General features: G+C 42.5%; 1 protein-coding gene across 2 annotated transcripts in view; it reads right to left on the bottom strand.

Annotated features, from left to right (window-relative positions):
• Positions 1–15,889: 15,889 nt before the first annotated feature.
• Positions 15,890–26,057, bottom strand: part of LOC108137378 (obscurin) — a 123,004-nt gene continuing 112,836 nt past the window's right edge. The window contains exons 11-13 of one of the 2 annotated variants that reach the window (XM_017259030.1): positions 25,570–25,628; positions 18,673–18,711; positions 15,890–17,983 (exon numbers count right to left, since the gene is read on the bottom strand). In XM_017259030.1, coding sequence (XP_017114519.1) covers positions 17,865–17,983; positions 18,673–18,711; positions 25,570–25,628 — 217 coding nt within the window. In that variant the 3' untranslated portion in view covers positions 15,890–17,864. The remainder of the gene's footprint in view (positions 17,984–18,672; positions 18,712–25,569; positions 25,629–26,057) is intronic. The other variant, XM_017259031.1, reaches the window with a different exon arrangement.

The following is a 26,057-nucleotide window of genomic DNA, read 5'->3' as shown; positions in this document are numbered from 1 at the left end:
TGACGTGACCCCCCCGCATCACCCCACGGCAAGTCGAGCCAAGCCACGTACTTGCACTTTTGCCACTTTTCTACTTACTTGCCGGAGACGGCTCGCGTGTGTGTGTGTGTGTGGCACTTCAACTCTAATATAAAGTTTGCACTCGAAATGTGCTGCCAGCACTTTTTGGTATTACGCAAAGTTTTCGCACCCTCCCGCGGGGTAGCTGTGTGAGAGGTGGGCCAATAGGACGCAGTCAGGATACGGAATCCGGGTTAAGGGATACGGGCTACGGGCTACGGGCCACGCGATAGGGAGTACCAGCTAGCTGATTCCCACGGAGAGCGAGAAAAAATTAAATTGCTCGCAATTTGCACAGTTCAATGCGCTTTAGCTAAGAGAATTCTCGCACAGATTTTCATAACTTAGAGATGTGCAGTCAATGTCTTTGAGGGCTGCCGCCTGCAACTATTTTATTCGATGGAAAGTTGTGGCAGGCGTCGCCTGTCATGTGAGTGGGTGAGTTCACTGTACAGGTGTGCGGAGTTGTAAACTAACGCAATGACAAACGCAATCACAATAAGAAATTTCACAGTTAGTTAAGTTTGTCTTGTTGGGGTTTTGTTTTGTTTTTCACTGTTCTGGTGCGATTCTCACCTGGAAATTTATGCTTCCCTGTACATGTACAGTATATATACATATATTTCGGTGTGTGGGCGGCACACGCCTTTGTTCGCTCCACAAATATGCATAAATAAGACCCACAGTTTCCCCACTGCTCCCTGCAATTACAAAACATTTTCGGCTTCCTATCCTGCTTCTGCTCAAATGATGACAAATTATCATTAAGACGAGCAGGCAAACTCCCCCCTTTTTTCGTAAAAAGGGCAATAAATTGCGACTCAAGCGAAAGTTAATAAAAAAAAAAATAAAAAGTTCAATAAAATCGAAAAGGGTGCTGATTTTGATGCCATGGGAACTGGAAAGGGACAACGAACCCTCATCATAGTTCATTAAATGCGTAAAGAAATAAAAGAAATAAAAAAAATGAACTTCCCAAAAAAAATATCACATAAAATTCAGCCTATACCCGCCCACTCAAAAGAAAGGGGGCATGGAGCGGCCTCACACACATAAAAGCATTTAGTTTGTCTGCTGCCGGTATTGCATTAAAGCAAAGGCAAACGGAAAGCGACCCGGCGAGCATAAATAAATTTTGTTTTATGCGTCAATAATGATGAAGTTATTACGACTCTATTAGAAGGCAGGCGAACTTCAGGTCCTCATCCTTTTCCGCCCTCCCCTTCCTCCCTTTCCACCTCACTCTCCGAAATGGCTGCATTAAAAAAGTTTATAAAAAGCGTGGGGAAGAAGGGGCGCAACACACTCACCTCTAGGACCTCTGGATATATATTGTATAAATATATATACATACTTGTGTATTAACCGCAACCTCGCCCTTTTGTCCGACCCACTTAAGCGACGCCGAAACTTTTTTATTAAACCGTGCAGTCGCAGTCCGGCTAATAGATGAGGGCCATGAGCCGGGATGAGTCGCCGGATTCGGCTAGGGATAGAGATAGACAGGGATAGGGATACCCGTAAGCAGGGTCTTTTTCCAAAATGGCCGCTCGGCTGCGCTTAATAAAATTTATGATTTCGATGCACGGCTTTGACAGTTCAAATTAAAATGGGTGCCCCCTGAGCACCGGAGCGGCCAGGTGGGGACATCGGACTCGGTGGAGGCGGAGGATGCTGCGCCCCAAAAACTTGATGGTCAAGAAAGTGGAAAGCCAAAAGTTAAATACAAAGTTGGGCGCACAAATTGATAATGTTGGGCCACAACTCATCTCCTCTGGTCGGTCGGTCGGTGGGTGGGACACAATGCAAAAACTGACATGGCAGCCGCACAATATGAAAGATTATGGCATGCAGCGCAACCAGCGCGGAACGAACTTTTCAGGCAAAGGAGCAAGTGAGTGGATTAAGGGGAGAGAAAGTAGTGCGGAGGGCTTGGCTCCTTCCCCGGATACGGCCAAGACGAGGACGACTTGAGGCGGAAACGCCGCTGCCATCAAATCATTTTGCAAGCGGAAAATGGCGCTTGACAACGTACTCAGGGCCCCCGACGAGTCATTGTTGTTTGCCATCGGTGCATGGCCAGCATTTGCGGAGCTCCATAAAAAATTGCAAACATTTCCAGGCAAATCAGGAAAAACTTCACTCAAATAGTTGCGACCTTACAATTACCTTGAATTGAATATGTAATGGCGGGATTTGCTTTTCAATTTTGACACTTTTTGTTAGAGTGCTTTTCATTTCAAGGGACGATGTTAAAGTAATGATTTTTTATATGATTAAATATAACAACTCTAAGAGCCTTTATAAGCTGTACTTAATATAACATTTTAAACATTGTATATGAAATCGGATCTGATCTTTTGGAGAACTACAATAATTATTATTAGGTTTAAACTTATATTTTATGATATACTTAGGTATATGTTAGCATTAAAAGAATTTTAAAGGTACTTATTTATTATTATTATAGTAATTTCCTTTTATTAATTTCAGCACAAAAATAACTTTATAGGTATTTGGTTGTATACGAAAATAAATTATACTATTAAATAAATTTCCTCATCGAGCTTATGCTGAATATTACTTGTTTTCAGAGGTTTTTATTGAATAATTTCTCTGAAATGGGCAGAATTTTTGGAATAGTTGAAGCACGCGAGTAGTAAGTAATAGTAAGCGGAACACACTGGAGAAGTCTGAAAATTAGTTTGGCCAGCTCAGCCGGGGGAAGCACATAATCAGCAGGGACATGGACATCGACATGACTGGCTGTCCGGGCGGAACTCGCCGCTGACCAACGGCCACGTTTCGTTGCGCTTAGTTATTTTATAAAAATTTCTGTTCTTCATTTTTTTTTGCCGCTTGCTCGTCCTTGCTCCCTGGTCTTGTCTTCTTGTTGGCTCCGCCATTCAGCACGTTCCTCTGTTTGACTTTCATAAACTTTTAACGACTTTTGCCTTTGCCGCCAAGGCTTACATGTGGCAGAAGCGAGCTGAAAGCGGCGCTGAGAAAAATTTTTCAAAAACTTTCCACTTTTACCTATTTGTTTGTAAGTAATTTTGCCGCTCCCCCATCCGTCAGGGCCATCATGGCCAACACGACCATCATAGCTATCATCGGTCAGCCGAGCCGAGCACGCTTCATTGCCGCCTTGCTCCCGCTCGATTGATCGGGATTGAAGTTCATCTTGTCCGGTGCTAAATGCCGGATTAATCTGCGCTCCTGACTCCAATCGAATGCAACTCCTGCAGAATAACCAAATTAAACACATCTGTGTGGTGCCGGTCAACACAAGAGGATGTCGGATGAAAGACCTTGCGGGTGTGCATTCATCACGTATTTATATGCCCACTCCACTCATGTCGGCATATTTCGACTTGATTCTGTGGCTGTATCATCCTAGTACACTAAAATATGTACTCTTGGTCAAATATTTTCACCACTACACTTTCATCTTTAAAATAGCTTGACTTTTACTTAAAAGTTTGTTTGTCATTTAGAAAATAAATGATATTATATTTGTATTTCAATTAAAAAAGCAACTACTACTTTCAAGCAACAAACATCTCTGTGGTGTAAAAGTAATCTCCCAGATTAATTTAAAAAAATATACAATTTAATAAGTATAAAGTTGAGGTTGGTTTAAATTTGTAAAAGTGTTATTTAAGTTCGCAGATGAACGAGCTAAATAGATATGGGATACTATAGATTATTGCCAAAGTTCTTTATTTTAAGTTTGTGAAAATCTTAGATTTGTACGTAGTTGAAAAATAAATTATTTTTGTGGCACCTAATAAACAAATATTTTCTTTTTATTTGTTGCCACAAATTATTGTGAAAGCTTCTCAATCTATATCAAGAAATATACTTATGCATGAGGTTTTTTATTAAATTTGTCATAATCTCAGACTTCCAAACAGAAGAAATATAAATGGATTTTGAAGCACCCAATAAAAAAATTTAGTTCAAACAGCACGTTGCTTATTGTTTGATACTACAAATGGTTGTTAAATTTGGGGAGTGCATACTGCCTTTCGGATGCGGTCGAGCAGTCGGTCTGCTGCTAACCCAATGACCCCATTCCGAGTGCGGATCGTGTGACAACATGGAGCGGGGCCGTGGTCCTTGCAATTAGTCAGTGCCGGGGGCAAACTGCTGCTCGACTCCACTCCTCTCCACTCCCCTCCATACCACTCCGCCGGACGTTGGCCAGTGGCCACAAATTAAATCATATAAATGCACAATTATTTAATGTCAGAGCGGAAGAATCGGGAGCGAGACAATAAATTAACATTGTTGTCGACCCGGCGGCATGAGCTGCGGCCAAGTAACAGTTTCGCTTATATTGAAAATACGCGTGGAATAAATGTAAATTAAAATACATAATTTATGTGTTTTTTGCAATTATTTACAAAGAGACACATTAAAACGGCCAGAGAGATAATGCGGAGTGCCACTGGGGAAGGTCACTGGGTGAGTGGGTTGTTTTTCGGAAGGGGGGGGCGTAGTGGGGCAACAACAGTCAATTGCTCATTTGGTTTTGGCAGCACGCAGCTGCTGGCCGCAACAATGAAGTCCCTGCGGACCAATGAATGCGTAATGGCCAACACACACACACTACCGTTTGAGTGGGTGGCAGTGGCCCTAATTGTGCGTGTGTGCGAAAACCGCCTTATCAGAACCGCTGAGCGGGTGTCAGGTCTCAACTGAAAGTCGCTTATCGTGTGCGCAGCTGACCCCTTTGGCGCTCCACTGCTGATAATTATATAAATTAAATGGCAGCCCTACTGACCCAGCTCGAATTACAGTCCATTACGGCCCATGGCTACATCTACATCTCCATCTACACGCCTATCCCTATCCCTATCCATATCCCCAGAAGGGTTTATGGTTACTCAATCGAAATGTCAAAGTCACATGAGCTGCGAAATCGTGCAAAATGCATAAATAAATTTCCTTTAAGCGCCAGGTGAAATGCCAACAATAGGGCAATCGCAATCTGTGACAAACACTCGCGGTGGTGCGATTGAGCGATTCAGTGGTTCGCTGGGTTGGTGGTACGGTGGGTTGGTGGATCGGTGGTTCGGTGGTGCCGCAGTGCCGTGATACCAAGCCAGTGTTACTGTAACTCGAGCTTAGCAGCTCATGAATATCGTGCTCATGCAAACGGGTAACGAGCTGTCAGAGATTAAGTTGCAAGCGTTATTTTTTATTATATTTAGCGAGAAAGGGGAGTTTTAAAACTGGGTGAAGATAAGGGGCAAAAACACACAGCCAAGGCAACAGGAAAAGCAAGAAAAAGCTACATTTTGCATATGGTTAAGAGGGTCGGTTGGTTGGTTGGTCGGTTGTTCGGTTGTTCGGTTGGTTTGTTGGCAGAGGGAAGAGGGAAGAGGGAGAGACTGTTGCCAACGAGCCAAGGCAAAAATCGTTTTGACCAACTCGCTGGCAAACAAACAAGCCGGGGTGGCAAAAAAAAGGACCCCTCGAAACAGGCGAAAGGCAGATGAGAAAGCGCAGCAAGCCAAAACGAACACTTTTGCGGGGCTGATCAGCGGGGGCGGTGATTGGGTGGCGGACTTGAGGCAGGTCAGCACCATCCACCATCCGCCATCCGCCATCCGGGTGGCCAAGCCACCCCCGAAAAAAAAGCGACCACCCCTCGGTCCTGAGGACACAGTTGCAAGCGAATTTATGCGCTTTGTTAAACAGCAACAGCAGTGGCGGCGGCAAAAGAAAAAATATGGCAAAACGAGAAACAAGCAATCCGCGTTGCCTTCGAAACAGGGGCTTGGGGCGTGGCAGGGAGATAGAGAGGTATAGGGTCAGCATAAATAACACTGTCCCATCCCATGCCTCTCTACCCCAGGCCATACAAATGAAAATCGTGTTTGCGTTGGGTGTAAAGTGGCATGTGTAGTGGTGGACGGGTGAACGGTTGGACCAAGCCGGTAAGCAGGCAACGTTTTCGCTTCGTTGTTGCTCCTTGTGATTTACAACAAAACAAATATGCTGGCAGGACGAGGATGGGGACGAGAAATCGGATGAGATGGAGTCACGGCTTACCCTCACCTTGGCACTCGGCTCTCCGACTGACTGATTTACAAGGCTGCAAGTTGAGATTGCATGGCGCTGGGTAAATAAAATAAACGCCAGAGGGTTCGTAAGCTGGCCAAAGGGGTCTAAAGCAAAGCCATGGCAGTTTCGCATTTCGCATTTCGTGTCTTGGGCGGCTGCCTCGAAATGCAATTCCCGTTTTCGCATTTCGCGAAATAATTAAAAGTTAAGGAAAACTACTCGCCGGCGGCCATCAGATGCAGGTTCAGGTCCAGGTCCAGAAAGACACCCAGACATGGAGTTGGAGCCAAATCAGTGAGGAGGCCATCATCCAACTATGTTGTGTGCCAGTTAATCGCCTGAAGCCGAGCAGTTGTCAAGGTTGCTGCTAAAAAACTCAGCAGGAAGTTGCATGCCTTCGATAGCTTTTCACATGCCCGCATGAAAAAAATATGCACAAGCACATGCACATGCACATGCACATGCATGGAGGGTTGAGATCGGCGTATTTATCAACGGAAACCATAAATAAATGCCAGCCGCATATTTCACACAGCACCGAAATCACACACACGACCGGCACATGTGACATATTTTTTTATCTCTTTTAATTTACAATCACGCTCATTGCAAATTTTAATTGTTGCATAAACGAAGCAGACAGCGGCAGGACACCAGGATAAGGCAGCTTTCCCTGGCAGTTGTCTGCCGTTCCCCTTCTTTGATTATCAGAAGCAGATTGAGGGCCATGGGAAAAGGGAGGTCAGCATAAGGAGGTGGCAGTGCGGATGCGAGAGCCACACCCAAATAATGTGACATAATTGCTTTTAAAATTAATTTCAATTTGCAGGCACAAAAATTAACCCATAATATCCAAAGAGTAAAGCTCTGCTTTTTAATATTTATGTTTGGTATAAAAGCCCTTACTCACATGTGCTAAATATTTGGGAAAATCTTGGCCTTAACTGCTTACTTCCATTGCAAACAATTAAGCAACATAAGTACAAGTTTTAAAAATGTTTGATACACATATACAAGTTTAACTATAATCCGTCCAGAACAGATTGATGGTTTCAACACTGGAAATAAATTTTCTTAGCCACTGCTAAAAATTAAAAAGTTTAGCAAAGACAACACTATATATATATTTGATATACACTGGTAAAAAATCAAAATATTTTATATTGAATTTAAATATTTTCCCTTTATGAATATGAATATAGATATGAAAATATTAAAAAATTGTTTAATTTTTCATTTGCATTTTTGCTGTATTTGATTTAAATATCTGAAAAATTTATTTTAAACTTAAGCCACATTTAACTCAAATGAAAGAAATTTAAATAAAATAGGAACTAATTAAATCTAATATTTTACACATTAATCTAATTATTAATTATTAATCATGTAATTAAATAGGGATTGATTTCATATTTAATTTTAATATTCAATATACAATTTTAAATTCACTAGTTATTTAGTAGTACATAGTTCTTTAACAAATGTTTATTATTACTATTCCTAAATTATTACTAAACAAGAGGAAATGATTTACAAAATATTACTTACAGTTTAAAGTTACTGCTTATAACAAGTTACCAACTCGAATATGGGTATTAGCCTTAACTCTGAAAGTCTTGCCCACAAAATTGAGTATTCTTATAAAGAAGATTGTGGCCATTCTCGAAAGTAAAGAAGATTATTGGCTCACCAGCGTGGAGCGCTCAAATTAAGCTGAACGGGAAATGCAGCTCTGACATCAGCAGCCATTTCTCATAACCGGAAATCGGAGAGGAGAGGCAGAAGGATTCGCCGGAGGATTCGAATTATATGGATATGGTCGAGGGGGTGGGGAGGGGTGGGCGGGTAGGTGGGTCGAGCTTCTTGGCATGAAATTTATGTTTTCCTGCCATAAGTGGCACGGCGTGGCGAAACGGAGCCAGTTCGGCAGGGGGCGTGGCCAGAATTTGTGGATGTGGTCAATGTGCTTGACAAATTGGTTATTGTTATGGTTTTTGCGGATAGCCATCGCCCCATCGGGGCCTGGTTGCGACACAGGGACTCTCCTAGATTCCATTCCGAGTCCATACTGCCCAGGCGCTAAATATGTCTGCTCATTATTTTTGGGCTACGTGCGGGCCGGCGCCTCGGGTACTTGACAAAAAAAGGAAATGTCGCGCAAATGCGGCCTCGTTAATTGTTTTGATTAATGAACGCTCCCCCAACCTCACGTTTCTGCGGGTGGTTGTGAAGTGTGGATTAGGATTGGGATTGGTATGGGGGTACTCCGAGGATCTGGGGGGATTACGTGGGTAAACTTGGTCTCTCCCATATTACAGTTGCATGTGCGACCGACCGACTGAACGACCGACCGACCGACCGACCCCTTAGGCGACCTGATTCGGCCTGGCTCAAAGCGCAGGTCGTCGGCTCGACCCGCTGTTTATTCGACTTTGTCGTGCGATGAATTTTCTCAATTTGCACTTTTTGCTGGGCTCTTCTTCCTCATGCCACGCCCACCTGCTCGGCCCAATGCTTTATTTACTTTTCTGATTTTTCAATTAATTTAATGCAGCAGTTTGGCGCTTGTTGCATTCCCTTTGCTTGCGTGCTGAATTTTCCCGAACATGCACGCACTCACTGCGGCTGTAATTAGAAAATTGTGGCACTTTGTTAGCCCGTGGTCCACATTCTATCAGAGGGACAAGTGTGCAATTTCAGTAATTTGCGCAGCGGCTAAATTAAGCAATTTGCCAGGGAAGCGGCAGGCTAAAAAGCCACTTTAAGTTTAAGTCGATGGGGATTAAGGCCTGGAAATTTTGTAATTTCCTCATTTCAAAATTTGTTGACTTGTCATTTTAAAAATTAAATTTTAAAACTATTATTTAGGTATATATACATTTTTAAACAACATCATTCGGAGAATCGAAATAGCCATATAAGTCGAAACGAGAGGGAAGGGACGACTAAATCTTAAAGCTCCCAAGGAAACAAAATGAAAACATTTTAAAGTGTATTTATTTAATCGAGTGTTTAAAAATAATAATTTTACGTCACAAAATTTGATATCAGAAATGTTTTATGTTGGGTGCGATCGTCACGACATTTTTACCTCGTTAAGGGGTGTTTTTGTTTGACAGAATTAAGTATTAAAATCTGCTGAAGTGGGAAGTGGACAGTGGGCAGTGGAAAGCGGGAAATGGGAAATTGAAAAGGAGGAGTACCTACGGAGAGAAGTTAATGCCACTTCAGCTGGCAGCTGGCTGACAACGCCCAGATACCACGATGGCGATGGCGATGGCGATGGCATGCATGCATGCCATGTGCCGGAGTTGTTGTTGGAGCTGGAGTTGGAGGCTCGGCTCTGTGACAACAAGCGCTTGACAGCCGGGCAGTTGGGCAGTCAGCCAGTCACCCAGTCAACCAGTCACCCGGAGTCTCCGGCTGACCCGGAGTCCTAAAGTCCGGCAACCACGGATCCAGAGGAAAGAGAACGGCAGCTAAGTAAGCGCCCCTCGCTGGACATGTGCACTAATTGCGGCCGCTGGCCAGCATGTTAAAATGAAATGGATTTCCATCAACAATTGGCCAGCGAAGTGGGCTCAGCGGGCAAGCAAAGCTCGACCCCACCCTATCGCTTATCCCGCATGCGTCCAGAGCGATCTTTGCTGCAAATGGGTTAGGCATTTTAACTTATGATGGATTATCGCTTCAGCCGTGTGTACAAAGTTGGCATCGCACTCGTAGTTGTTTCAGCTGCTGTTATGGCAACGCTGAAAGCCCGGTCACAATGTCCCGCATAATAATGCGATTGCCGAGAAGTAGACCATGACTGGAGCACGGGCTTACGCTGCAGCGGTTCACATGCAGTTGGCTAGACTCCCTATTCGCCATGCCACCACATGGAGCGGCAACTACTGCTCTGCGGGAAGGCGAACACATGCTGCCACTCGAGGGGAAATGCCGCATATACAGAGAAACCAGTGAAGGACACTACCCCAAAGTGGATGTGGGTGTGCGGGCAACAAGTGTGTGGGTGAGTGGGTGAAGTCCTCGGCAAGGACAAACCAAAGTCAAATGCTGGCCACAAAAATTGAAAAACGGTGTGGGAAATGTTGACATGGGAGACATGAGAGAAACCAAACTGAAAGAAAATTATGTAGATTACGTTATTGTACATGGGAAATCCTTGTAGGACACACCACCGCACACACACATACAGACACACACAAGAACACACAGATACAGTTGCAGGGCAAGCAACAGTGTGCAGTAGAATCGAACAATTGGCAACTGGAGGCGCCGAATCCGTGAATGTTGGACAGGCAGAGGAAGTAGGGGACTCCCCCAAGTTACTGGTCGATGTAGCAGTCCAAAACGACAACTTCGTTGACGCTTACTCCACGGGAATTGCCCTTAGAAAGATATATAAAAAAGGTCTTATTCTGATTCGATTCGACTCGGGTTTATCCACCAATTGGTGAATATTAACTAAAAGTGTTTCGTATTATCAAAGATATTGATGCGTCTTCCACATCTCTTGAATTTGAGCAATAATCCATATATTTCTAATTTTTTTTTAATTTTTAAAGGCTTACTTTAATTAAACGATCAATATATATTTAACCATAAACTGTAAAATGTAAGTTACTTTTATATGGAAATTATACTGAAGTGCCGGCACTCTGGACCCAATCTAAAAATTACTATAAAATTATTTCAGAATTATAACTTTATCGATTTATGAACAGGAAATGTTTACTTTAAACAAAATGGAAGAGCTAACCTATTTCACAAATTAGTATGAAATTAGTTCAGAATTATAGTTATATCGATTTATGAACAGGAAATGTGAACCTTAATTATATGTTTAAAAAAAATGGAGAGCTTACTTAATTCACATAGTGTTATTGTATTAATACCAGATTCGGTTATTTTTGAAGCGTACCTTTTTCACATACCAATAAAATGGTTTTAGAATTATAACTATATCGATTTATGAATAGCAAATGCGTACCTTAATTATTTTGTTAAAGAACTGGGAGAGCTTACAAAGTAGTATTATTACCACTTTGGATTATACATACAATTGGAAATCTTTTTAGGTTATGCATTCACAGTCCGTCTTTGTCTGCTTACCCCATTTAAGATGCCCGAAGACAATATACCCTCGAACTCAGTGACTGCCGGGTATTCGTTGGGGAAAACAAAAATAGAACGGAGCTGTAAGCGGGGTAAACATACAAAATCGGACAGGGATTCGAGATGGACGATGGGCGACGGGCCATGGGCCATGTGCGATGGACGGTCCGAGAGGGCAAGCTAGCAGTTGGCAGTCCTGGCAGGACTGAATAGCAGTGGCTGCCTCAATTGTGGACATGCCACAGAGCTCACAAGGATGCTTACATGTAAAATCACTGAAAAATTCCGCAGCAACAGAAAACGGATGGGAAAGCCAAACGAATGAATGAACAGGGAAAACACAATTTAGCTGAAACAAACAAACAAACAAAGAACAAAATTCAGCGGGCACCAAAGGCGATGCCCGAGGCAGCGGGAGCGGTATACGTTTTTCTTTCATTGAGCAGACATTAAGAAAAAATAACAAAAAAGTCAACGGCAACAATTCTGTGCAGCATAATAGCAGCAACAGCGTTGGCGTCAGTGGCAAGGATACTCTACGCCAACAAAAGAAACCAACAAATCCATGCAAATCGGATTTTCTGATTTGACTGCCAGTTGCCGGTAGTGCTGCACCCTCCCCCCCCGCCCCCTTGCCCCGACCACGTTCACGCCCATGCCCTCCCCCATGTCCACGCCCTCTTTTTGGTGTCCCTGGCGCCAAACAAACTTGCTATTTGTTGTATTTCTGCTCCTGCCCCGTTTTTTACAATCCTTTTTGCTGCATTTGACTATAGTTTCAGTGGCCCCCTCAGCTGCTATTTGCTTTGGCATTCAGCTCTGGCAACAATTGCAGCCAAGGCAAGCTCGTTAGCGCTTCTGATTCTGCTCCTGATTCTGCTCCTGATTCCGATTCTGCCAATGGTACGACAACAACTGTCCAGGTCCAGTCATTCTCTGGGGTCGCATTAGCTGCACATCAATATGTTGGGAGCGGGCCTGTTGTTAGGCGTATTTATAAATAATATTACGTATACGAAGCGATGTCCCAATTTAAGGGGCTAACAATGAGCTGGTCGAGCAACAATGTTATGAAAAACATGGCCAGCCAACAATGGAGGGGATTTTTCTCGAAGGAATCGCATGACTATTCAAGAGAGGCTTAGGTTCTGTTCCCCATTAATGAGCTTTGGCAGAAAGGCTTTCAATGACGAGTAGGAATTTAAGATTGAATTTAATATTTTGCATTGAGCTAAGTTTTTCGCGAAAACTTGACAAAGCTGTCAGCTGTGATGAACAGCGGATAGATACAATTTCGCTCGCGGCCAAAACTAGATCTCTCATTTAAAAATCCGTGTTGAGCTGTCATGACGCCGGCGGTTCGATGCACAAAGATTGATCTGGATCTGAATCTGATTCGAAAATGGAATCAATTTCAGCAGTGCCCAGTGCGATGTCAGGATGGCAAGCGGCGGTGACAGACAACACTCAGCCGATGGACAGCATTCTGGAGGGCTTAGGAGCGCGGGCGAGTGTCGCCACAAAGTCTTTGTGACATCCTTTGGACAGGGGCCATGCCCCTCACCAGCGCCGCCGCCCTTCTTCCCCTGCATTATGAATTAAAAACGCTGCCAAGATGCGGCATATAAATGGCCATGTCAACGGCGCTGTGGCAGCCTATTAAGTGCTTTTGCTTTTTGCCTTCATTGTTTCCATCCAGTCCGCCTTTTGAGTGGCACTTGTTACACGCACAACCAGCAGTCTGTCGAGTATTCAGTGGGTGTGGGTGTGGGTGTGGTTGTGGCTGTGGGTGTGGGAGGCTCTGGGTTAGCCCGTCAGTTGCAAAATGGATTTAGCACTTTTTTTATGACAGTGGCAGGCAGGCGGCTTTTGTTTCCGTTCGCTCCACGCTGTTTTGTTTTCAAATTCGGCGCGCCTAAAAGCATGCAAATGCATTATAGCGTCTTACCATATTGGCAAGCGAATTAAGCTTTGAAGAATTTAAGTTAATTTCGCGGTGAAAATCATATTCCCGAGTTGCGGCAATATCCTTGGCGGCCACTTGAGGCACAAATGTCGAGCTCGTTTGGCAACGACACGGGGGCTTAATTACAGTCAGCTCCGCTTTGTCTCGACTTTGCCGGAGACGACTAAGGCGCATACGTGACCCACTTCCGGTGGCACAAAGCGAATGTGGATGGGGATGCCAAGGAGAAAACCTGGTGTGAAGGCTGCCTGAGTGAGAGTTGTCATGACATTTGTTTTTTTTCCCACCTCGCCTTCATTATGCACCGCTTTCTCCCAGAACAGCCAAGTTGGCCCTATTTCGCCTGCTTTTAAATCTTGGCTTATTTTTAGCATAATAAATATCGTATGCAAATATTTATGCAGCGGTGTGAGTCTGGGTGTTTTTGTTTTTGTTTTAGTTTTTGTCTATGTGGTGGTGCGATGCGTCTGTGATATTTCAACCAGTGTGCCCCCCAACTAGCCCGGTCGAGGCTCCAGGCTGGCACACACGATAAATATAAGCAGCGCCGAGTGGCGTTCGTGTTGTTGCCATAATGCATTAGAAGCGGCAAAGGACTTTATGTAAACATGTCGCACACACGTAGGCCTACGGATCCGCATCAGCATTTGCAAGCGTATGGGCTTTCGGGGAAGGCACCGGCACCGGGACAACAAGTAGCTCATAACGTGAAAACAGCAGCCAAACGACAACAGGAAGTGGAACGGGTACGACTACGGCAACGAGAATGGCATTGAGAACAGTGCCCAGAAGTAGAACTCGCAGCAGAGCAGAGCAGGTACAGGGCACCGAAAAAAATTCATTCGAGAGCCAATTTGTGTGTTTTAATAATCTGTTGATAAAGCCTTTAATATCTTATATTAATTTGTGACAGTTGTTAAAACATATTAAAAAGTCAAAGCGAAATTGATGAAGTATTAAAGGAATTGTTTAGCTTTGGCATTTTATTGAATGTCATATAAAACAAAGCGGCTTTATTATTTAATGACAGATACATGGACAAAAACAACAGCAGGGACCATCATTATAATCGATATTAAAAAAAATCAAAATATTATTGTTATTATTGATTTTTATTGATTTTGCACAGATTACGTTTGTGTTTAATCATATTTATTAGAAAAGATAATCTAAATAAATACCAAATGGTGTAATTCAATAAATTATGCTGCTATTATAAGTGCTTGATTTTTTTTTTATCAAAATAATGATTATTTTTGGTGTCTGATTTTAATGTATATTTATTGATATTGTATATTGGACTAAAAAAAGTCACTTTTTCCTAAATTAACTGTAGCAAAATAAGAAAAGTCATAAGCCTAAACCATAAATCGGTACTCTGTGTTCTGAAACACATTTCTGTTGCTTAAAAAGTGATTTTTAATCACTTAAGATTCCCGATCCTCTGCAAATATATTTCTGAGTGTCTTAACACCAGGACCTGGCTGAACAACAGCACCAGCAGGCAACATACTCGTGTACGGGGCCGAAAACAATGGCCGGAAATGAGGTGCACACACGCACATGTGGAAGATGCGGTGCGGTGCCTTGTTTGGGTTTTGTTTTGGCCTCTGCACACTTCCCCGGCCCAGAACACAATTCACTCGTTCGCATTCACTTTCCATTCCGGGGCAAAAGCAGACAGGGAAAGAACTTTTGGGTCGCCAGTTCTTTGCGGTAATTTTATGCCATTTGCACCTTGCAATTTCGAGCTCTCGGAATTTGTTCTTTTAATTTCGCTTTGGGGAAATTATATATATTTATTTTTAAGGTTTTATAACATATGCAGTGAGAGATTGGCAATATTATGCCACACACGTTCTTAAATGCTGGCCAGGCTGAACTTTTCAATTAACTTACCAGCAATCCCCACTTTAAATTCTCCTTGGACTTTGAAACGGTAAGCAGGGTATATGTTACATAGCATATATCGCCTGGACTAAGCTACTGAAGGCCACACAATGCTGCTGGGACGCACATGTGATTTGGATCGCATTTAAAATGCCGTTATGTCTGTCTGTCAAATTTTCCATTTAAAGTTTTTCCTCGAGCTGCCAGCAGTGCTTGTGTAACCATTGCTACTCCAATCTGGCTACCGAGTGGAGTGCTAGGAGGCAGCAGGAAAACTTTTCCATTTTCATTTCCATTCCATCATGTGGGATGGAAGGTTGGACGGATGGTTGGATATTTAGATGGGGGATGGGGGAACGGGTCGTCATCTCTGCCGGCTCACTTAAATGTCTACACCGTCATCGCTGAGCAACATACAAAAGGTGAGCCGGCTGCACTGGGCGACGACAACTGGTTGGAGTAAATAAAATAAACCAAGTTTGCATTTACGCAACGAGCTTTGCTTGTGCTTCTGCTCCTCGACCCTTGCAAAATACACATGCGCGCCGCCAACGCACTTCTATCTGCATCTGAATCTAAATTTGAATATGAACCTGAATCTGTGTTTATTCTGTAACGTCTCCGAATGTTTGTTGGCCTGTAAGGAGTTTAAAAAGGTGCTTGATGAGCATCATCATGGTCCTGGGAAGGGTAATCCAGTATTAGAAGTGGAAAAATACATTCTGAAAGGGGCTGCATAAATTATAAGCAAAACACAGAAGAGGTTGCAGCCTCGGGTTTACATTTATATGGTAATATAGACTTTATTTATAGTTTTTGAAAAATTTTACAAAATAATCAAATATACATACACATACGGTTTCTAGTCACATATACATTCAATACCGAAAATGTTCTGGTGTGTAGGTAAGTATTATAATTACTTTAAATTAGATTTGGTATTTGCTGCACTTAACAAAATCGGATAACTATAACTAAGCGGTAAATTACACATACAAGTAACGGCTCGATCGCTATATTCAGGTGTATATATACTGAGTACCGACATCATATCATCATTTAGCTAACTTATCGATGGGCTCCAGTCGCCGGACCAAAGCAACTTTTGAGTGGGAATCGTAGAGGGAGAGGGAAGTTTGCGGATTTAAATTTTAAATTTTATCTGCGGTTGTTTGTGTTCATATATTAATTGTATCGCTTGTTGCACATCCATTTACATTCACATTAACACAAATTATGTTTGCTGTAAGTCACTTTTCCCTTTGTGTGGCCAATCGTTTGACAGCAGTATTAATTACACATTTAGTTCTATACTATTTTTTTTTGGCTTCTCATCCGCCATGCCCACATTTATTTAATTCTAGAAAAGCTGAATGCGTATCTTGTATATGGCTGAATTTATTTGGGAATTATCAAGTAAAGTTATTTTCCTATACATTTATATGTAGGCTTCGATTTCATTAATCTCATTACAATATTCACTTATCGTCTAGCTCATACGTGTGACTGACAGAATCAAAGGTGCATTTTCAGCTTGGCCTTCGGGTCGGATTGCAAAAAGGGGTACAGGGTAGAAGGTGCCGGTAAACCAAACACGAAAGGTGCCATTTGTTTTGTGTTGAAGCAACAATACGAGTATCGAACCGTAAGTACATATATATCATGAGATTTCGTATGCCTGTGGTGCAATATATTTACATAAAACAACCTTGGCCACATCCTGTTCGGTGTACGACATTAAAACCCTTAAGTTTGGGTATCCTATTCTCTTGGGTATTAATATATTTACTGTTGCGATTCACTGTTCAAATCTGTTTCTTTACTCATATTTATTTACACTTACGCTCTAATTGTAATCGAATAGCCATATGGAGGTTTCTATATGCCGTCCCCCACGTGTGTATATTCATTTACATACCAAATCAATAGGTTTGTTGACTTATTTAATTGCATATTTGCGGTCAATTAAGCTACTTAGCTGCTACATACATACAAATTGCAAAAAGCTAGAAAAACGCTGTCTGCAGTAAGCCATGGTAATGCGTCTGCTGCAAATTAGTTCGATTCTGACCATTTCATCTCTCATCAAATTTGACTAAAATGCGTGGTGTGGCGAATGGCGTGTGACGTGCGGCAGTGGCGTATCTGATAATTAGTTTATGCATTCATGTATTAATTTAATTAACTATCCGCATAATGCTACTACTCTCCACCCTTTGCAATTTATGGCCATCAAGTACGTACTAGTTATATGTAAATGTATTTCTTCGCTCGTCGAGTGACTATTTCTTTGGTGCAGTTTATTCCTAGGTATGTAAGTATGCAATAAAATCTATGTACACTGGTTTCGAGTGCTGGAATGGTCGGCGAGTGTGAGTGTGTGGGGTGTGTGTGTTGTGTATGTGCTGTGTACGCTTTATGGGTCCTAGTTTGAACAGTTGCATGCTCTTTTACATTGATTGTTACATGTATAATGTATGGTTCCTTTTCCGTTTCTTGGTTAATTTGCTAAACGTTGCTTGAGTTTTGAGAAATTCGAATCGAACAATGAGAAATCGTGGTTGTAATTACGCTTATGCCTATGGTGTGGATCATCCCTTGGGCCACCAGTTACGACTAGAGTGTTGTGGAGGATTGCATTCTCCGCTCTGCATTCCGCATTCTGCATTCGGCTGTCACAGATCAAAGTCAATCGATTCACTTTACTGCTATTGGCGGTGAAATTCGTTACTCAGGTCGAAGTCGAAAGCAATTAGGCCACCAGCAGGCTCAGAGCCAGAGTGGCGGAACTCAGGGCCAGGAGGCCCAGTTTCTGTCGGTTGATGGCGCTGCTGCCGTAGAAGGTGACGCTCAGGTCCCGCATCTCGTTATCTGCAATAAAGATGGATGCGATTCGCTTTTATTAATCCGCTCAAAAAGGCCTCAAAAAGAAGTGGCATAGTATAGTATAGAAATCCATCGCATTTTTCACACGAACGAATGTATGCAATGCCATATTCATTGGGCTATGGCCTGGCCGTAAAACAAATTGGTTGAGCATGCAAGTCGACAGATTGAAATTTACTCAATGGCTATGGCTATTCATGGATATGGTACATATATGGAATACACCTCGCCAGGTTAGGCACGCACACACATGCACACACACACCTGCCATCTAAACGGACTTTCAATGGCAGACATTAAAACTTATTTTCGGTCCTCTTCTATTTCGTTTTCTGTTGTTGATCGAGTTTCGAAATCGGATTGGAAATGGCACAAAAAATAGTTGGTCAACTGACCGGACAAACGCATTTAAATAAATATATTTGTGTATGGTATATGATGGAATTCCGATTTCATGTTCTTATTATATAATATTTCTGTATTTGGTTAATTCAAGTTGGCTTAGCGCATACATTGAGCTGGTTTTAAAAAATAAATATCATGCAGACGGAAACATGCAAAGAGAGTAAGAGAGAGAGGAGACATACAGAGTAAAACAGAGAGAGAAAGAAAGTTAGGAAAATAGAGAGAGAAAGTTGGAGGGCAGACAGAAAAAGAGGTATAGCGGGACTAACCTGACAGATTCAAATAGGTTGACGGATCGACAAGTCCATCTGCAATTAGTACGTGGAGCAGTCGTTGAAAGTTAGGATAGTTGAAAGTGGGCAAAGTGTGCGGTTAACAAGGTCTACGGTGCTGCTATTAAATAAAAAGCCCCGCCCTTTTGCCTGCCAAAGATTTAAATCAAATCCATGCGGGGGTAAATAAATCATTAACGCTTAAAGTGCAATCTGCAATCAGGAGGATTTACTTTTGCGCAAACGATGGCGACTACTGAACGGCATATGCAGATGGCCAATCGAGTGGGCTTTGCCAGCCAGGCCAGTCAGTGGGTGGGTGGGCTGAGCCGATGCGCCAGCGAGGTCATTCCACGGCTCCACGACAGCCAGCTCATTTCGTTAAGGCCGCCAAATTAAATGGCAACATGCTGCATCTGTCAATAATGACAAATGAGCATTTGGCCACTGGAGCCGGGCTTCAAAAGGGCGCATCTGACTCTGTAAACACCAGTAAATGAAGGCATCGACCGAGCAGATCTTTCCCTGCATAAACTATATGTCCCATTCGCTCGCATATCGATTTTAATGAAATGTCGAGGCTGCCAGGGACATCGCAAGGATTCTATGCACCCTGTCAGAAGTTGCGGGCTTACCAAACTTATAAATATTTGACTGCCTGCCAGCCAACCCGTAGAATCGTATCCAAAGCACACACAGCAATCATCTCATGAATGGTCTTCGAGCCAACGATGGCGGACACATTTTTAATAGACAGCCAATGCCGAGTGGCTCCTCCTCCTACTACTCCTTCAAATGCCGGACAAGCTATCAATGTAGGTTGCATGTTGCACACGTGTTTGACCAGCAACCGGGACAGCTTATCTATCGAGGCATCTGGGCTGCCAACGCCTCGAAACATGACACCTTTCGAATGCTCGCCTTTACACTACACAGAAATCAAATTTGTTTTCCTTTTTACAAGCTGGTCGTTAAAAAGAAGAGCATAAAAATAAGTCACACCATATTTTTCATAACCTATTAAAAGCAGTTGAACCAAACTGCAGTTAGGTTTGCTGTGCTTAAAATAGTATAAAATTTTGTCCTTTCACCTTCTCCTAATCTTTTGTGAGTAAATATTAAAAAAATATATAAAAATAATTTAATAATTAATTCAAATCTTATATCCAACTTTTTGTCTCATTTCGGACCTCATATGTCTCTATTCATTAGGCCATTTAGTCGATGGCCGGCGTTTGCTAAGGCGACTAAGAAAAATGGTCTGCCGGCGGCGATCAAATGCATTGCACACTCACACTCCCTCGGACATCACCATATAAATTCCCTAACTGTCAACATAAAATAAAAGCAAATTGTCAATTGCGGAGCCAGCTAACGCCGGCAATTTTGTAATGAAAACAGACGCGGCCACGGACACATGATGGCGCAAAAGATAGAGGCAGCAGGATGCATGATGCAGGATGTGGGATGGAGAATACAGGATACAGGACGCAGGAGCAGCTGGACTCGTGACCATGTGGCCGACTGGCTAATGTGGCCCAGCCATCGGTACGGCGACTTTTATTGCTTGCGGTTGGCGGCACAAAACCGTAACGTCACTTGTGATATCTCGGTTGCGCAGCTAAATAAGCGCGAGCCCGCCATCGATGTCGCCGCAATGGCGATGGTCCGGCTTTCGGCACCTGTCCGAATTCGGACTCCTCCACTTCCTCCATTTCCTCCACATCCTGCACATCCTCCATATCCCCCATATCCTCCACGCGCTTTTCACGTAATAGCATTGCGGTGCAGCAACACATTCGAATGGGCGAATGCAATCGTCATGGTCGCACACGGATTTGTTGGGAAGCTGCTTTTACACATGAAACAAAAGGCATTCAAATATATATATATATATTCAAATATATATATATATATATATATATTTGATCAAAATATCATGGAACACTAAAATGAAACTTAAATCTTATCTGTTTAAAATGTCACTGATGTCCAAAAATTGTTTATATTTTTTATCTTGATTTATATAATTTTTAGATTCAAAGTTTAGAAAATAGAATTGAGTCTTGAGCATCGTTTACAAACTGGTAAACAGAATCCTTTAATTGAACACCAAATTATAGAAAAGGTTCTTTCTGTGTAAGGATTTTGCTGCTGTGATGTCCTGTTACCGATGCTTGTAAGTACTACACAGCAGGCAAATCGCACAGTTGACACATGACGGTTTTGCCATTGGCTCCGAGCTGCTATTGCTGCTAGTTTATTAGAGATTCACAAAAAGCGGCGGCGTCACCGCGGATTTCCAAGTTTGGCAGGCAAACCGAATTTCAACAATGCTCCACGTGCACTTGCACTAGTGGCTCGTTTGTTGCCGGATGACCGCACGGATTTGGTTCTCCATTATATCTGGTTTGCTGTTTGTTGTTTTTGTTTTTGCCGCCCGAACTGGCATAGCGGCCCTTAAAGCCCGGCTTAAAGCTTAGCTCCTCCGGAATACTTGTGCCGCAGTATAATGCAGTTTCGGATTCCTTTGTATGCGACTGCGAGCAGCGGCACTCAGCACTTGTGGCCAGGAACTTCAGCAACAGTGTGTCTCAGTGTCCTTCTGGATGCTCCACAAGCTCCACAAGCTCCATGCACCATGGTGTTGGGCTGGCATTGTGAGACCTGCACTTTACATAAACATAACATTCACGTGGAGAATTCGCATTACACATCTGGCGACTGAGGGCGCAACGGGGCGGTGCTATTTTTGCCGTTGCCCGTGTGCTTGTTATGCTGCCACTACAAAACTTGTGCCGGGTCTTCCCTCATTTTCTTGCAGCGTTTTTTCCATTTTTTCGCCATTCTCGTTTCGTATATGCCTTGGCAAACTTTGCAACTTACATGCAGGCAAACAAACGGGAAGGGGGTGGCAAAACAAAGTAGAGTATCGCAAAAAGCGATGACGCTGCTGCCTGGGCCTCGACTAAAGTATTCCCAGCGGCAACACAAAAGCTTCAAACGCACAGGGAAAGGGGTTTGGGGTGGCAGGATGGCAGTATAGCAGGATGGGATTCCCGGTGGCCGTCGTCGACTAGGACGAGTAAATTGAAAGTTTTGAGCAGACGCTCAGTGCCAGGAGCGGCGACGTCGCCCCAACGCATTCCAAAGGACATGCAGTAAGGGTCCACTTTGTCATCGTTTGAATGCCTTGCCTTGTTGCCGCTGTTGCTGTTGTTATTGTTATTGCTATTGCTGTTATTGCCACTGCTGCTGCTGCAGCTCCTCAGTTGGCAGTTTCAGCAAGTTTTACGCAACTTTCAACGAGTCTTTCATTTTCTGATATTTCTTAATGGCAAACGTCCGCCCCGAAAACGCACACAAACATTCGCACACCATCGCAGACTGAACACTCGTTGCCTTACTTTATGTTGTAATTTTATTTAACTTCTTTTTTGCTTTATGTCGAGTATTTTTTCGCGTGCACAAAATGCATTATTTTTTATGTCTCTATGTGCTGGCTATGTGCCGCCTGACCCCTGAGCCCGCGTGCTCTTGCATCGTTACTATAACTGAATTTCATGATGTAAATAGCTGCATACCTGGTCTATTTCAACCACCACCACCCACACCTCTCCAAGTCACATCCACGCATCGGGTCTATGACAATGGCAGCACAAACAAAAAACAATGCCAACAAGGATAACATCAGCGGCACATTGCGACGCGGTGGCAGTCGAGGACTCGTAAAAATTAAATGCTCTTAGAGACCATTCGCAATGTGGATAATATGGCCAAGGAAAATCGAAGTTGATATGCCCTTTGGGAGTCCTTAAGCTGACCCGTAATGCCATGAATAAATTGTCCTTCCAAGTTTTAGTCAAATGGGTTTGTCGCGGAAGCTCTGTTCATTTTATATACTGAAGGTCTAAAAATGTGAGTTATGGACTACTAAAAAAAGAATATATAACTTTGTTAGGATTTCCTTTAACTCTGAGTATACAACTTTAGGCACTTATAATCAAATATAATATGTTGTCTTTAAAACATAGTCATTATATGTTAATAATATCCATAAGACATTCAGTACGTATTTTGTATTTCTCTAGGGGGTTTTCTTTACTTTGTATCATACTTTCTTACAACCAACTTAAATTTGCAAATATTATTCAAATTCTAAAAGTATATAGGAGTTATTTTGAAAGACGAAGTTAATAGTTTTAGTGCATACTTGTGGAACGCTTTTGAAGTGATTAAACATCTAGTGATTTCATTTTAATATAATTTTTAAAATTTAACTAGATAAACTTATTTCAGGAAAACCGTTGCTAACTTAAGCCTGTTGTTATCCTTAATGGCTTTGCCTTGTGGTAAGGGTATTATTGTTTTGCAAACGTCATTTGTAGCTTGAGTGTATCTACCTGTGGAGGACCGTCATATTGCGGATGCCGGGATCTTAAATGCGTGGCGAATGGAGTCGTAATGTGAGCTACAGACGACCCCTCAATTGGCATTTTCTTTCTTTTAGTGGCCAGGCGAAAGCCAGGAGTCGTAGTCCTTGCTCCACTTCCACAACACGTATACGTTCTTTGGTACAGGTAAATGAACTTGTGATACTTCTGTGACTGTCTGACTATGTGTGTGTGTCTAGGACGATTGTCGTCCTTTAGTGTTACGGTTATTGTGCGAGGGTTGTAGTTATGACACTACGGGCTCATTAGTTGCCGCTTTGCTCGATTGCACCTTGTTGGTGGTGGTGTTGCTGCGGCGGTTATTATTGCATCGCATGCTCGGTCACTAATTGCGTAAATTGTTTACGTTTCGAAAATATAATGAAGTCATTTCCATTAGCACAAAGCGCAACCATAACTTGCCGCCAACGAAGTTTCAATACGATGGGTATGAAAGTAGTATGAAAAGGAAGGGGGGTGGTAGGTTTCTCGCATTTCAATGGCGCGTAATGAAGTTGGATGCCAGGACTTTGTGTACAGCATCTTATACGGATACGTGCCGCCAGGCGACATCGATACCTTTCCCAGCATCGAAAGACGCCCTTTTGTGTGCGGCATTCACGTTTTGCTTTATTAAATTTTCGCCGATACGCTTTGTCCGCGTTACCAATGCGATGCGATTTCGAGTACGGGTACGAATACGAATACGAATACGGGTATGTGAATGGGTATGTCTATGAGTATGGGTATACGAGTATCTCACTCACCATGTGCGTGTTTATTGCATACTTCTTTTGTAATTGTTCTTATTGCTGTTGCCACTGCATATTTATGCGTTTGTTTGCCCGGGGAACGCAAAAGGCGGCAGCAGAAGACCCACCAGCGTAACTGCAACAGCCGGAGTGGCACTGAACCGTGCACTATTTGCATTTGCATGCATTTCGCATGGCAGCTATGGTTGCGATGGCTGCGATGGCAGCCAAAAGATGGCAAGACAGCGGATCTGGAGCCGGCGCCTCCAAATGTGCGTCATTTGCATGGAAAATCGCTTCTCTGCTCGCGCCACATTTCACGCTGGCAGACCTCCGTTTTCTCCCTCGAATTCCGTATGCAACGCAACAATAGTTTTGCATATAAATGGATTTCGAGTGTGCATTTAGAACTACCCACCTGGCTGGTCTGGATGGTCTGGTCGGGAAGAAATCGCAATCGTCGTGATGCATCTTTGTTATTTATTGCCACGGCGTTGGAGACTTTCAAGGAACTTTGCAGGACTACGTGGCTCGTCTTGCGGCCGCCGACCGCCGACACCTCCAACATCCAATTAGTGATGGCTTGTCCTCTTATTTACTTTTCACCCTCATTATGCAGAGTCAAGACTGTCATCAATTAGTTATGCACACACATGGATATTCCCTTAACCGCGAATTTGTCAGCTGTCAGTCAAAGTATCTGTAAACGCGGCGTATACTTAATGCAGGCTTAGGGGGAGTTCATTTATGCTGCGGGGTTAGCACAAATTTGAGCAATGGTATTCACTAACCTTCCAGTTTATTTTTATAAACTATTTAAATCGTTTTAAAATGTTTCCTTTTGTTATCCATTTAATACGGTTTTATAATTCCAGTTCGAAAGATGAGTTATTCCTATGCTACCTTATTGAATCCCCTGAAGTATGCAGCATTATTTCGAATCAGTCAAGTGTATAATGATTTTCTTTGAATTACTAAAGGGATCCGTTTAAGAGCTTTTTTAAGCCGCTTTACTTTTTATAATAGTTCCTCCCAACTATTTTATGATATGCAGGAATTCCGTTGATGATCCTAACATGTGATTAATATAAACTAAATGGAGAATGGCTGATCTCTACTTTAAGTACTCGTTTAACTGCAGTTTCCACCTGTGAGTGCTCCAAAGAGTGTAAGATAAGATACATGCTGTTCATGTGCAAGGTGGTCTGAAAGTGTGAGTGTGAAATGATTGCTAAAATTTCCGCAACGAAAACAAACGAGAAAGCGACGTGTTCACTTCACGCTTCACTGGCCCGCTTCAGCAATAAATTTAACTGCATTAAGTTATGACAGCTTGAACATATTTCTCGTCTGGCTGCGATACAAAGCTATTCGGGAACTTTTTGCTATTTTTATGGCTTGCCTTTGTGTTTGCGTGCTGCAGCTTCATTGTGATTTTTGTGGATTATCGGCGAAAGCAGCGCATAATATGAAATTATTATGCATGCAGCCAGAGCAACAGAAAAAATATAAACAAATGGGATTCAATTGACCCACGGCAAGCCGAGGTTGTAATACCCTAAAAGATTACACATTTTTGCAAATCAATTAAAACACAATTTTTTTTCTTTAATTTTCTGTTAGGGTATTCGCATGTATGCCTTATGCAAAAAAAACGGGTTTTTGTGTTTGTCGACGCTGTAAAGAGGGATATCGCAGTTGGTACTCACCATTTGATGATGTGGAGAACACAAAACTGTTGGTCAGATCGCTCCATCCGTAACGATTCCTGCAATGGATAGCCGTGTACTGTATTAATTAAGCAGCTCAGGAACATTGTCGGTATTAATATGCAAATCGCTGCTAATGACGACAGCTCCCCCGCTTTGCGGCTATAAATAATATCTCGGTGCTTGAATAAGCTAGCGCACAGTGAACCGATTAAGAGATTTTTGTGTAAGTTTATTATCTTTTCCTAGAGAAATTAATTAAGTTACTCTAAGAAGAATCGGATAAGTTCCAAATATAACAAAAATGTTAGCATGTTCTAAGCCTTCCAAATATTCAAGCAAATCTTAATTTTAAGAAAACTAATATCAAAATAGAGTAGTTCAAATTTATATCTGACTTTAGAATTAAATATTTTATGTTTCACATTTTACTTAAATATTAAATCATAATGTTAGATAGAATTCATATTAAAATAATTAAATTTCAA

Source organism: Drosophila elegans, unplaced genomic scaffold (genome assembly GCF_018152505.1).
Source record: "Drosophila elegans isolate 14027-0461.03 unplaced genomic scaffold, ASM1815250v1 contig_476, whole genome shotgun sequence".
Lineage (NCBI taxonomy): Eukaryota > Metazoa > Arthropoda > Insecta > Diptera > Drosophilidae > Drosophila > Drosophila elegans.
Note: the sequence above shows the minus strand (reverse complement) of the source record. Positions and strands in the feature narration are given on the sequence as shown.